The sequence below is a fragment of the Enoplosus armatus genome, chromosome 8 (genome assembly GCF_043641665.1).
Source record: "Enoplosus armatus isolate fEnoArm2 chromosome 8, fEnoArm2.hap1, whole genome shotgun sequence".
In the NCBI taxonomy this organism is placed as follows: Eukaryota; Metazoa; Chordata; class Actinopteri; order Centrarchiformes; family Enoplosidae; genus Enoplosus; species Enoplosus armatus.
Window position 1 is genome coordinate 12,448,027 of NC_092187.1, and position 13,903 is coordinate 12,461,929.

The 13,903-nt window shown below is 39.6% G+C and overlaps 2 protein-coding genes across 3 annotated transcripts; one reads left to right on the forward strand and one right to left on the reverse strand.

Annotated features, from left to right (window-relative positions):
* Positions 1 to 1,919: 1,919 nt before the first annotated feature.
* Positions 1,920 to 7,173, reverse strand: idh3g (isocitrate dehydrogenase (NAD(+)) 3 non-catalytic subunit gamma). 2 transcript variants are annotated; one of them, XM_070910192.1, is made up of 13 exons: positions 7,093 to 7,173; positions 6,773 to 6,820; positions 6,462 to 6,473; positions 5,590 to 5,687; positions 5,383 to 5,498; positions 5,182 to 5,242; positions 4,879 to 5,011; positions 4,287 to 4,420; positions 4,069 to 4,171; positions 3,820 to 3,966; positions 3,580 to 3,674; positions 3,399 to 3,459; positions 1,920 to 2,892 (listed from the first exon to the last, which is right to left on the reverse strand). In XM_070910192.1, exons 1-13 carry the CDS (start codon positions 7,171 to 7,173, stop codon positions 2,791 to 2,793), a joined length of 1,191 nt encoding a protein of 396 aa, XP_070766293.1. In that variant the 3' UTR covers positions 1,920 to 2,790. The 2 variants fall into 2 exon arrangements, with proteins under 2 accessions (XP_070766293.1, XP_070766292.1); XM_070910191.1 differs by lacking the exon at positions 6,462 to 6,473 and having other exon boundaries at positions 7,093 to 7,166.
* Positions 7,174 to 7,466: 293 nt separating this feature from the next.
* On the forward strand, positions 7,467 to 12,416 carry fam3a (FAM3 metabolism regulating signaling molecule A). The gene is made up of 10 exons (XM_070910271.1): positions 7,467 to 7,720; positions 8,308 to 8,349; positions 8,510 to 8,617; positions 8,896 to 8,919; positions 9,047 to 9,173; positions 9,529 to 9,587; positions 9,698 to 9,748; positions 9,860 to 9,944; positions 10,708 to 10,834; positions 11,315 to 12,416. Exons 2-10 carry the CDS (start codon positions 8,337 to 8,339, stop codon positions 11,411 to 11,413), a joined length of 693 nt encoding a protein of 230 aa, XP_070766372.1. The 5' UTR covers positions 7,467 to 7,720; positions 8,308 to 8,336; the 3' UTR covers positions 11,414 to 12,416.
* The last annotated feature ends 1,487 nt before the right edge of the window (positions 12,417 to 13,903 follow it).

Consider the following 13,903-nt stretch of genomic DNA (forward strand, 5'->3'; position numbering starts at 1 on the left):
TCTGGATAATCACAACATACTGTTTTCATAGTGACTATTTTGAGCTCTGTGGATTATCCAGATAATCAGGGACACTGTTTCTGGAGAGAAAAGCTGGTGTTGAATTTTACAAATGTGCTTTTTCAATGCTGAGCACTGCAAACAAATCTTTACATACCTATTTTTTTTATTGGAATGACAGCATAAATCTGGCACATAAAAACAAAAGTATCTGAAAGACTAGATAACATTGGGGGTACGTGACCCTTGAAAGGCAGCTCTTGCAGCAAAAACTACACAGCAGATTGGGCCGCTTCACAGGTTTATAGAAGGACTGAATGGTGGCTCGTAAAAGGTCAAGTGGCCGGTGGTTTGTTGCAACATCTCCCTGTCAGGCCATCTGCCTCATGGCCTGGCTCCAGGGGAGGCTCAGAGGGGACCAAGCAGCTCGGAGGGGGGGGGGTGACAAGGGAGAGAGTGAGTAGCTCCATGTACAGTGATGAGAAATGATGTGAGGTACGGTGAGGTAAACAGCCCGAGTGGAATAAGCTGATGAGAAAAAGATGGCCTAGAGTGGGGGACCTCTTACAGAAAATACAACAAAAGAAGAATGATTCCAAATGAAAAAGAGCAACGACGTTTAAGAGCCAACCCGCTGTCTCTGTGGAGTGAATAACTGACATGAATGGAGAGGGGGTAAAACAGTTAAAGACAGCCAATTGGCAGAGGCCAAGGTACACACGTCGTAATTCCTTGCACATTTCACACACTGCACACCGTATGATTGCGTATGATTGTTGATTCCTGAGGAAAAAACTAAATCCAAAAAAAGAAGGAGCCTCATCACAAAGGATTTCTTCGCTCAATATGCAAATGCTCTAACAGAGGGAACAGTTTGTAACTTTCCCACAGAGTTTGGACACATGATAAATTGGCCAGTGCCATTACAATGGGATGTGCCCCTGTGACCGCAGGCCCTATTGGAGAAAGAGAGGCGGGCTGGGATTATTTGTACAATATATGTAAGCAGGAGGTCACTGCTGAATGAAGCACTACTATAACATCCATCTGCTCCTCCTCCTGCCTCTGCTGGCTCAGAGGACCAGGGAAGTTTTTCTTTAACATGCCTGTGTGGTCACAGTATTTCGAAAACTATATGAAACATCAATGGATGGTTTGGTTTCACCAGGTGAAACTATAATAGATGGTTTGCTATTACACTAAATAAGGATAATTTCAACAGAGAGCAAAGCCCAAATCCTTCACGTTAGTCTTAGAAACACGTAGTCTGAAGCCAAGAGCCTGATTCCTAGAAATCATATGAGAAGAACGAGAATTATCTTAATGTTCCCAATTATGTGGAATAGCCTGCTTGCCAGAGACTCTTGCATCCTATTTTTCCCCGCAGCTTTTTCACACTACAGTAATAACATGCATATGTAGAGATCCACAATGATAATACACAGTGTATTCTACATTTTGTCTTCGTCAGACGGTGTATGTAATGGAGCGCACATGCATACAGTTGTGCAATTTGCTCCAAGTTCCAGCTTAGTGGCAACTCTAGAAAGTGCTGTTGCCACCTAGTGGTGAAAAGTAAAAACAGCGACTTGTCATCCAGTAAAACACTTGACGGAGCGTGAAATTGTAAAACAAACGGAAAGGATCAGTGAGCTTTATCTTAATTGGAGCAAAAATAATCTTCTTGGAGGAGGAGGCCAGAACATAGCTTCTTTCTCTGAAGCAGAAAAGGGCAAAGAATTAAGATAAATCTTAACTGATCTTAGCAAAAAAAAGGTTCCTGTTTTGAAAGGCTATACACACTCAGTTGCCAGTATATTAGGTGCACCGAGGTAAAACTAATGCAACTGTGTGCATGCATAATTTGAAGATCTATTTGCTTTAGCTTTAAAACTCAAACCTCTGTCCAAAAATACCACTTTAAGGTAGATAGTTTCTTTATTGATAATATTTGTGTTATACATTATATATATATATATATATCCATCCACAGATAAGATAAAAGCAGTCTTTTCATATCAGGCTTTTAGAGCTCTTGTCCAGTTAGACTTTAAGACAACAGTATATGTTTGTGATGTGATCCAAACTTAGGTGAAAACATTATTATGGCACAAGCGTAAAACTTTGACAGCAGTTACTCGATGTACAGTATATCTAGGAAATAGCTACATCACCATTTGTATAGTACACTTGATCTGATGTGAACAAAAAGGACAGTGCAGTATATAACAGGCAACTTGATATTTAAGTTACAGTACGACAAAAAAAAAAACGAACATTGCACATTTTGGTTGATTGAAAAGGCTTTAACATAGTTGTAACTTGGAAAATCAATAATGATCCCTTTGATGAATGCAGAGTGGACAATGCATGCCCATATTAAGATATTTTAAATATTTCTCACCCCAAAATCTGTTCTGTGATTGAGGCCTATTCCTGTTTTGTAACAATTTCTGAGAACAGATTTTCAATTGAATGAACCTGATGAACTCAGGAAATATAATCTATCCTTACAGTAGGATTTATCTAATAGTAGTGATAATGGAACCGTCTCGACAAAGGTCATTATTATGTGTGAAACACACAGGTGTGGATAAAAGGTTGTTTGTACAGTGAACTGGTCAGTAAGCTGTGTGAAGAAGGGGAAAAAAAAAAAAAGGAAACCGTTTTGATGTCAGTGATAAGACCTGACGCTATGGAAACAAACATGCATGGACATCCTCTCTCACACTGTACACCTGTCCCAGATACAGAGACAGCTGTTCAAACTCACACATCTAATGAGTGTGTTTAGAGCTCAGTTGTGAGCTTCCCTTTACTCTGGATCATCCTCATGATGGACTGGACCACCTCCGATGTGGTGCCCTGACCCCCGATATCAGCTGTGTGCAACTGCAAGAAAACAAAACAGGGTGCTCATAAACCACAAACAACCAAAAGTAATAAATTAAGCAACAAAGCACCAAATGCCAATTCAAAATAATGGAATGAATCTCATTGTGTTTGTATGCGTGCTTTATATATTTTTTGTGTGCCTGTATGCAATAAGTTTCCAACTGGGGAAATATAAAATACATATCACATATCATCTCTCAAAAACCAGTCTGCTGCCTTGGATGAGAAGCAGATCAGGGTTCTAAATGAGTTCAAAGACTGTAATTAATGCCAATGCCACACACTGTAAAATCAGATACCATACAGTGTAGCACTTCATAAAGAGCTTTGTGACACTGAAAGGACACAAAGTTGCTTTGTGTGAATGTATTGTGATGCCCATTACGAAGCTTGCCAGACCTGCCACCAGGGCCTCTAAGCCTCTGTCACACAACAATGGCCTGTTAGCTTCATGGCAGGGAGACAGGTGAGGGGGAGAGGCCTCTCAGTGAAGGAAGACTTACCCTGGTTTCATTCATGGTGGTGAGGATTGCATTGCGGATCAAACTTGCGTAGTCATAAAGCCTGGAGACATACAGGAGAAATCATTATTTACATTACTTGTATTACCACAGTCACAACATCACATCACAGATGGAACCACGGGACGGTTTGCACTGAAAGGTATTATCTGGAAAAGCTTACTGAAGGTGGTCCAGCATCATGCAGCTGGCTAGCAGCATGGCAGTGGGGTTAGCAATGTTCCTGTCTGCAATGCTCTTCCCTGTGTTCCTTGTGGCCTGAGAGACCCCAAAAAACGGGGCAAAAAAAAGGAGACAAACCTCTGAGTTACAACATATCAGGCAGACATGATTCATGTATTTTTCTTTATTCAGGAAACAGAGGGGAGTGTGTCCAACTAACCACGAACTGCCAAACACTCACCGTTTCAAAGACCGCATAGTCACGGCCATAATTAGCCCCGGGCACGAGGCCAGGCCCTCCCACTAGGCCTGCACACACGTTGCTCACCACGTTCCCATACAGATTGGGCATCACCATCACATCAAACTGCTGGGGGTTGGACACCAGCTAAAAACACAAACAAACAAGGTAGCAGGTGACTCATTTAGATAAAACAACATTTGGAAACTTTTCCAAACTCAGAGACGTGTCCTTTAATCTGTCTATCACCTGCATGGTGGTGTTGTCCACAATCATGCTGTCAAATGTGATGTCTGGGTAACCAGAGGCCACTTCTCGGCAACACTGCAGGAACAAGCCATCGCCGAGCTTCCTGTTGGAGCAGAAAAGCCACACTCAACATTTCCAGCACTAAGAAACTCAGTATTACGCAAGACTCAGGAGGCCAGACAGCTCTTGCATGATACATTTGTTTCAGAGTAACTCACATGATGTTGGCCTTGTGTACAGCAGTGACCCTACGACGACCTTTCTCCCTGGCCAGACGGAAGGCATAGTCGGCGATCCTGAGGGAATTGTTCCTTGTGATGATCTTGAGACTCTCCACTACCCCTGATACACTCTAAAAGAAGACAGGGAGGAGAATTACTTAAGTTCAAGTAGTTGATGCTGTTAATAATGTAGTAACATTGTTTTGAGTTATTTGTGCAGCAGCATTTAGAACGGACTTGGATCCTTCTTCTGTGTAAAAGGGAGCAATCGGCTGTAAGTGCACATTGCTTCTTAACTTAAAGTAGAGGTGTCCACAAACATTCATTTTATAGTTCTATAAAAGTTATTATTTGATAAGGTTGGCAAGCAATACACAGTATTAAATGTGGATCTGTCATGTCTGGCCAATATCAGTCTATTTAATAAGATCATCATCTGCAGCAGTATATCAGTTTGATATCTTTCCCTTGGTAAAACATTTCAAAAGAGAAGAAGAAGAGAAGAAAAAAGACACAGAAAGAAGAGAGGTCTTTAAAGGAGGGAGTATAAGCAGACAATAGAACTGATTGTGTTTCTGGTCTGACTGACCTCGTGCTCCAGACTGCTGTACTCTCCCTCTGTGTTCTCCCTGATGATCATGATGTCAATGTTCTTGTGGCGAGTCTGGACTCCAGGGAGAGACTGGCAGTGCATCACATTGGCATACAGGTCTAAGCTTGTGCTGTTAATACACACATGGAACAAGACAGAAGGGGGTGGGGGTGGTCAGGAAAAAGCAATGGGTCAACTGACATTACCAGACACAAAGGACCAAATTATGGAAGCAATATAAGCCATCTGATAAAAGATAGCTTTTCTCAAGGGAACTGAATATTTCATTAAAGCTCTTACCGAAGGAGATTATTTCTGGATTTGACAGATGGCGCCATGGTATGTTTGGTTTCTATGTTACCTATCAAGAGAGTTAAGTAATGTCACAGTTAAACTTTGGTGTCATGGTCTCATTACAAACAGCATGCTTCAAAGCTGTGCCCTGCTTTTTTTATGTTTTCATGCTCTGCTTGTGACACAGAAAAAAAGGGGTTTGCTTACCTTTGAGGGCAACCCCATTACGGCGGATGGCAGTGATGGCATTACTGATGTCATCCTCAGTCTCCAAAGCAGAGTTGACATGCACCACCTCAAAGTCCACCGGCACACAGCTGAATCTACAGCATGAATACAAAACCACGTGGTGAGGCAATCCTCACCGGTCTGTAGTCAACACTTTGAACAGGATTTAGTTCAAGTCTAACCAACCTGAAAACCTCCCTGACATGATTGAGCAGCTCTGGACCGATTCCATCTCCAGGTATGAGGGTCACAGTGTGTCTGCCTCCATACTTTGCAGGAGGGGGCTGTAATATTGGCATTTTATACATTATTAACTGCACTGAACTTAAAAAAGGACAACACTGATTGTTTTGCAAGTTTTAACTTGACTAGGATATTGTGAATTTGGTAGTTTTTTGTGTTAAAAAATAGCTGACACAAAAGAGATTTCAAAATAGCCTCTGCTGGCGATCCCATTCCACTCAATAATGATGCTATTTAACAAAAACTAATGTGGAGTAATGTTCACCTTAGTAAATTTGCAATTTCAAGCAATTTCCACTACGTAAAAGTCAGTTTTCATACCAAAGTGAAATGAAAAATATATATTGGCAGTGTGGAAGGCAGGAAATCATCGCAAAAACATTTGGAATTGGTAAACCCATACAATCTAGTTAGAAAATGCAAAATCACCAGTACAGTTCTACGAGGCCAAAGCAACAAAAAAGCAGGTGTGTGAGTATAATGTTAGGTAGTATGTTAGGCTGGGCAATATATCACTGTTAATTAACATTTATCAAGGTCATCTTATTGGATTTTATTGGATTTTTTAATAATGTGAACCAAGAACAATGTTCTTAATATCAAACTAAAATTACAATTAATTACTAAACCAGATATATCCATTATTTGTTTGACATGCGATATTATTATTATATTATTTATTATTATTATTATAGTTATTGTTATAGAACTTTTTTATACATCACACAGCCCTAGTATAGAAATGGCAATGTTCTGTTTTGTATGTGAAGTGGTGCATTGTAGTCTGGTGAACCACGTCAGAGTCGGCTACTTACAATGTTTTCTCCCTGTTGTTGAAGACGGACAGCAACGAAAGCAGAAGGACAAGAGTTAGTTTGACAGCTATATAAGGGAATCCAGGTAGTCGCACTCCGAGGTTACATTAAAACAGATACAAAAAGCCACCCAGCCACTTCCAAAGTTTAACCCAAAGCCATACAGCATGGAAATAAATAGTTGAATGAGTAGCAGTGATTTTTATGGCATCACGAGTACATCATATTCTCATTCAGTATTAAAAGTGACAAAACCACATCTACTCATTCTAACAAGATTGAAACCCACAGAGACAATTTGATTCACTCACAGTAAGCAAGGTCTTATTCCTGTGACTCGTCAGAGTTGTTCCAAATACCTGAAATACAAAATGAAGAAAGATGGTTTAGAGCTTTTTTTGCAAATGGATTCAATCATGGGGGGCTCTACATTGTTTAGCAAAACTTTGATAAAACCAGCTCTATCTCGGCTCTGCTGAAAAGATGTGGAAGCCTGCAAGCTAGCTTGTCAATTCAACTGTATGATATTTACCATATGACCTTGTGTTCAGATAAAATAAACGACTTTAAGGTGGAGCCACAGAGCCAAGATCACAACCGACGTGAAAAAAGGCAACGTGTCTTATCTTACTTTAACCGTATTTCCAAGGCGTCCACCCCAGAAAGGATTAATGATTTTGGACATCGAGAGTACGGCACTGTGGGCAGCCATCTTGATTTTGAAGCACAAGTCGCGTGCACGAGGAGGATGCGTTGTGCTCGCGCGATAGTTACAATTTATTTAGTGAATTATTTAGTCAAAGAAAATCTGTATTTATTTATTTCTGGTATGGACAGTTTAACGAGGAGAGTGATTTATTACATATCTGTTCAACAATAAAAAAATGTAGCCCAAGATTAAATACTAAAAGATTCACGTCAAATTTGGTCACGTGAACATCGCCGCGCAGACTCAGTGGTTACGGACTGGGAGTTGGCAATATATCCGGAAGACAGATGGGACAAACCAAACAGATTGTTTTCTTCCATGCTTGTTAAAAGCGGAATAATAAAACTTGTGTAAATGGTCGGCTGAGCATATTGGCTTCAGCCTGTCTTCTCACTGAACGCTAATTTATACCAGGAGAGCCTCAATGAGGAAACAGCGAAAGAAATAATCAAAGTCCCGGGCGGCAGGAGCAACAGCTCTTCTTTACCGTTCAGTACAAGCTAGCAAAGGTGACAAGGAAAAGGAAACACTCGCCTGAAGTGTGGACACAGTACGTAAGATCTGCCGTTTGTGTTTTTAAGTACATTTAAGTGATTAATTATGTTGTTAAAGGATGTATCCTTTGTTGTCGTGTCTATGCGATGGTTTGGGTCCATGTCATCCCTTCAAACAAACGTCATCTCTGCTTAGCCATCTTGCATGGCCACTGTAACGAATTGAAAGCTTTCTGGTAAAGATGTCACGCTAAACTTTGAATGAAATGACCCCAAATTAATTGTTTTGCAAATGTTATAATTTTAATGGTTACATTCGTTATTCACAAATACCGCTTTTATAAAAGAATACCCTTTAACAAGCCGTTGACAAACTCTTTAAAGTTACATAAAAACAAAAGATATACACAATTAAATGGTATATTTGCCCTTTTTACTTTTTCTCCTTTACCGTACTTGTCCTTTCTATTTTATGTTTTCTTTTTTAAACCATACCTTTTATTTACATTGTTTAAAACTTCTGTCATGATATATGGAAAATGAAAACATAGTAAAGCTTTTGTCTTTGTAAAAATATAACTACACTTTATAAACTTGGCTGAAATTCAAACCACACTAATAGATACTTTGTTGTGTTTTTTAGTCTTTGTCCAGGCCTGTGAGAGGTGAATCATGAGATTAACAGGTTGGTTGAAACATAATTTAATATATTCCAGTGGGAACTTGTTGGTCCGGTGGTTATGCCACGTAGCCTGGTATCTGCCAGAGCAAATAAAACATGAGCTTGCAAATTTGGTTCCCATGTGTCTTTTGCCTGAACTGGTGTGTCCGTTTTCTCTTCGCAGGTCCCCTGAGAGCTGTGGCTGTGCTGCTGTTGGTGGGACTCACCTGGCTGCTGGCAAACACCTTATTTGGAGGGGAGAGTGGTTCATCTGTGCGGCATTTCTTCAGTGGTAAGAGAAGTAGTTATGTAAAGATGAATTGATTGGCAGAAAATTAGTTGAGAACAATGAAAACAACAAAAATAGCAAAACTGGGAAACAGTGATGTGCATTTTTCACTATTTTCTGACATTGTATCGAATAGCGATAACCCTAAAGACAAGTTTTATAAGTTGGTTTAATCTTGATGCATGTTTGATGGAGGGGTCTGTGTATACAATGATCAAACAAAGCCGTTCTGATATGAGATTAGTTCATATTGAGTGTGAACATTGTGTATTTTTTTTCAGGTGCAAGTGAGGAACCGACCCCTTGTAAGTACAAGAAACCATATGAAATGACTGTTTTGTGAATACTCTGCCTGTCAAGTGTATCATCATGATAATGTTTCATCCTCATCATCGTCCTTATCACCATTGACGAAAGTATCGTATATTTTAGCTGAACCCCGCCCTCGGAGATATAAATGTGGACTTTCAGCTCCCTGTCCCCCAAAACATTTGGCTTTCCGCTTGGTGTCTGGTGCTGCCAATGTCATCGGGCCCAAAATCTGCCTGGAGGACAAGATGTGAGATTCAGTGCTTACCAGTTCCTGTCTGTTCATCCATGTTGTCTTTGTCTCTCCTGCTGTCTCTCTCTGTTTTTTTTTTGTTTCACCCTCTGTTCTTTTTGTCCTCTTTGCTGTCATAACCAGGCCTCCAAGTCTGTCTGTGGAGCTGAATGCAAGTATTCTTTCAGTCTGTCTGTCCCCCATTTCTTTGGTTTTGTCTGTAGTCTTGATTCTTACAGTATTTTTATTGTTTTTTCTCAAGTGCCAGGAAGAGTGTATAAGTGTGTAGGTTAATGGATTTGTGCAAAGCAGGGAAGTGCTCTCCTAAAGTGCTTCAGTGAGTGCTTCAACCTTTCACGTTTCTGTCTCACAGGTTATTGAGCAGCGTGAAGAACAACGTTGGCCGAGGACTAAACATAGCTTTGGTCAATGGTAAGAGTGTCGTCCTCCACCTTTTAACCGACTGTGTTGCATGTATATTTAAGCTCCTGTTAATTGTGCTATTTTTTTTTAACATCTGACTGATGTTTTTTTTACTCCAGGGGTGACAGGAGAGCTCTTGGCCACAAAGACATTTGATATGTGGGCAGGAGGTAATAAAAACAGACACTAATGCTTAGTATATATTCCACACCTGGTGCATCTGGCTTGGTAATAACAAGCTATAAACCACAGTTCATAGTTCATCTGATGTTCATCCTCAGATATTTCTGACCTGTTGAAGTTTCTCCGGCCACTCCATGAAGGAACACTTGTGTTCGTGGCGTCCTTTGATGATGCAGCTACAAAGTAAGAATCCATGATGAGTTATCAGTTCCAGTCCGACACCCTTGTCTTATCCCCTTACACGCACCTCAAGGCAATTTTCAAAGATAAATTGTCAGCTAAAGCTAACGGGTATTTCATGTTATAATTGGGAAAATATTTTGTAGAGTGAAATAATTATGTGGCACTGCTACAGAGAAAAGTATTTTTAATGGCTAAACACCAGCAGGGCTGATGCTCATCAGTTCATCTGCTGTCACTTTTACAGCCAAATTCAACATTATACAATCCACTTGTATAAGAATTAATAAATTGATTTATTCAAACATCTTCAAAGTCTCACACATAATAAAAATACTGCATTAAAGCACAGAAAACAAAAATGCAAAAGGCGGAGCTGCCGAGAATGATAATTTGAAGACAAAATGTGTCAAGATTTTATTGTTAATATTACCTTTAGATGACATCAGGTGACTGGTTAATTTGTTATTGAACACTTGATGCCTTTTGGTGTAACAAAATCAGCATGATCTTAAATCCCTCCCTGTTACCCTCAAACGCCTTGTGGCTTAAAAACATATCGGGGTTGCAGAGTGGTAGAACCTGAAAGTGCCATTGAGACGTTGTTAAAGAGTAAAAGAGGAGCCTACTGAGAAATGGTAATAGCCTGTATTTCATTTCAATCATTTTAACAGAGGTTAAGTTATATTGACCCGTAAGCCTCTTGCTTAGAAAAACAGCCAACCCACTTAATAAACATTAACCTGCTACCTTATCCTCATGTCAGGTTGAACGACGAGTCTCGACGACTGTTTGAGGAGCTTGGGAGCACGGCAGTGAAGGAGCTGGCCTTTAGAGACAGCTGGGTGTTTGTTGGAGCCAAGGGCATCGAGAATAAGAGTCCCTTTGAGCAGGTATGTTACTGTTACTATTAATGCTGAACAGATGCTAAGTGTAGACTTCGTCAGCTCCTTTGACGTGACACTGATTTGCCTACAGTTAACTGCTCGAGCACCTGTAGTAAAAGATGTATCCTCTGTATGTCATCGTATATAAGTACAATGCAAAATAACTCACCAGACAATATTATTAAGATTGGTTGCTTACAGAATTATGATACAGGCGGCTCAATGATATAATAATATAATATATTAAGGAGAGGATACACCCATGTACCAATATTGCAAGAGAAAGTCTTGCATTTTTGCTTTAAGTGTCTTAAAGACCTGCCCATAGCTTTTGAGATTGGTGGTTTTTCTACGTTCCAAGCTTTTCAGAAATTATGAGTCTAATAGTTTCTAGTATGCTTTTGCAAACATTATTTACCCCCTCACCCCTGATCCCAGTCTGTTTTGTTGACACGAGTTCTGTTTGCCCGCGGTTGTTCCCATTAGCGCATGAAGAACAGTAAGAGCAGCAACAAGTATGAAGGCTGGCCCGAGTCTCTGGAGATGGATGGCTGTATTCCTCTGCGGCCACCCCTGGAAGGATGATAGTGACTGACGCCTTCTCACATACAGTACAGTAACACCTGGAGTGTCAGCGGTGGATCCAAATGACTAGGGAACTGCCGAATGACTGGAAACCATCCAATATCCGGGCCATAAACAACATTTTATTTTCTCTCTCGTGGCTGAGGTATGAGCTGACCGCAAAGATTGTCTTGGGACTTGATATATTTAAAATAGCTGGAACTTGTTATCGAGGATTTGTGCATTAAGCTTAAGTGAGCCACTTTTGAGCTGAAGTCATAGAAACAAAGACGATTTCTGTTTCGGGTTAAAGGAAACATGAGAGGCTAAATGTTTGATGACCAAAGTGTAACAGCGACAAGTGAATGAATACAGCTGGAGAAGGTCTTCCAAAGTCATTGTAGGAAAATTTGACATATTTCCTCTAGGGTGTCAGTATTCTGCGCTTGACAGCAATATGAAGCGTTGAATACTTGTGCGAAAGAAGCACCTAACTGGTTTCACACTAAGGCACTTGGAAACCTAATCCACGAATAGGTACACTAGTAGTTTCAATTTCCTTCCAAGCACCAGGTCTGTGGGCAGATTTTATATTTAAATATGTTAATATATTTTCATCCTGTGATATATATATTTCAGTGATATTGTTGTGCCTAGTGTTAGCTGCCATTGTTTCCTTAGAACTTGATGCACAGCTGTTATTGCTTGTCACATGTTTACAGATTTCTTTAGATGAATTTGACCTTGGCCATTTTCCTTTTTGATAAAACAATTTATTTAAATTCTTTATTAGAAACACATTCACAGTGTGGGTTCATGGTAACACCGCCCATGGTTTTAATGTTGTCTCAGGCCTGCAAACATCTCTCCTCCTAAGTGCTTTGTTTAAGGATTCAACCTACATGTGTGGTTGTGTGTGTCGTCTTTTTTTTTTTTTTTTTTTTAAATGGTGAGTGTATCCATTAGGCATCTTGCAAGCCTAACTAAATGTAGGAAATGCGTAGAAATAAAAAATATTATTTTACATGTGTGGTTAGGAGTCGATTTTAGCAGCTTTTGTCTGAATTATATTAAGTGTAATAATTCTTGTACCCCCCCCCCCCCAATTGGCCCTGAGTGGTCTTGAGTCAACTGGCGTACTTGAAGAAATTCACAAGAGGGCGACAAAAGTCAAAGTCTCTCTGGGGTTACTCAGTTCATTCTGCTCAAGGCATTTGCTTCACTAACCATATGCCATGCTGGAGATAAGCACTGCGGACTGAACGTAGAAGACTTCAGGTTTGACGGTGAAGTCAGTGACAGCGTAGAGTCGTGTTGCTCGTTGAATCGGTGGGTGTAACGTAATAACGACAAACACGATCAATTTCATTGTTCCATTGAAATGTGTTATGGGGCCTTCATGTGTTGTTAGAAAAATCGTGATTTCGAGGTGTATATTTACAAATGAGTTTAGTGTTCTTAAGGACTGTGGGAATATCTGATGTTCAAAGGGAGAAGCAGAGACCATGAGCACCCTGTTAATTATTGAGGGAGAGTACAGATTTATCCTTTTGCTGAGATTATTATCTTGACTTCATTACTTACACATTTACTCTTTGTTTCCTTTTTAACTGTCTTTATGTCTCAATTAAGGTATAACATAAGGTGCACATATATTCAATTCTTGTGAGTTTAAGTGTCACAACAGCAAAACTTGAATTCTATACAATAAAAATTAAGAGGTACTAAATAGATAGTCTAAAGAAAAAAATATATAAGATGGACATATGGTCACATATACATATACACGTTCATGCCCCCACATGTCCACACAAATATTTACACATGCTCACCAGTGCCAAGTATCTACCTCCACTTATTTGACAGCTATAGATACTGGTCACTTTTTTGATTAAGATACATACAAAAATATGATTAGCTTAGACAATATGTTGTAATGTTACAGAATAATAATAGTATATAAAATATTTAAATTAGCTCCACCTAAACTACAACAGTGAAATGCTACTGGCACATTAATGCATCAGTAATAATTAATGTAATATACAATAGTTTAACACTTACATCTTCTGCATTGAGTACTTTTGATACTTTTAAGTACATTTTTCTGATATTACTTCTGTACTTTTATTTAAGAAATACAGGATTTTTATTTGTAATGGAGTATTTTTACATTGTTGTAGTTTTACTTAAGTAAAGGATCTGAGACGATCACACACAGACACACATCTCTATGAGTATTTTATTTATTATATCATACATGAATCGTATCTAGATTAATATAATAATCTGCCTGATCTCTACGATAAAAAAAAACAAAGTGATACAATATCCTTCACAGGCTCGTTATTGTCAGTGATCGCAAAACGGTCGTTGAGGTTCAACGGCTGCTGTACTGAAGCTGAAGCTTACGAGGAGCTATTGAATGCAGCATCAAAGTCAAATAACAAGCCGTCGATACAGACACGCATCAGCACTGCCCTCTTGCGGTGGAGTAAGCTAACTGTCGGT

Coding starts and splice junctions, on each gene's coding strand:
- fam3a (XM_070910271.1), top strand. Junction 8,618..8,895: donor TGTGCGGCATTTCTTCAGTG/GTAAGAGAAGTA, acceptor ATTTTTTTTCAG/GTGCAAGTGAGGAACCGACC. Junction 9,749..9,859: donor ATTTGATATGTGGGCAGGAG/GTAATAAAAACA, acceptor GTTCATCCTCAG/ATATTTCTGACCTGTTGAAG.
- idh3g (XM_070910192.1), bottom strand. CDS start 7,173: ATGGCTGCCCACAGTGCCGTACTCTCGATGTCCAAAATCATTAATCCT. Junction 3,967..4,068: donor TGGACAACACCACCATGCAG/GTGATAGACAGA, acceptor TTGTGTTTTTAG/CTGGTGTCCAACCCCCAGCA. Junction 2,893..3,398: donor CCACCATGAATGAAACCAGG/GTAAGTCTTCCT, acceptor GTTTTCTTGCAG/TTGCACACAGCTGATATCGG.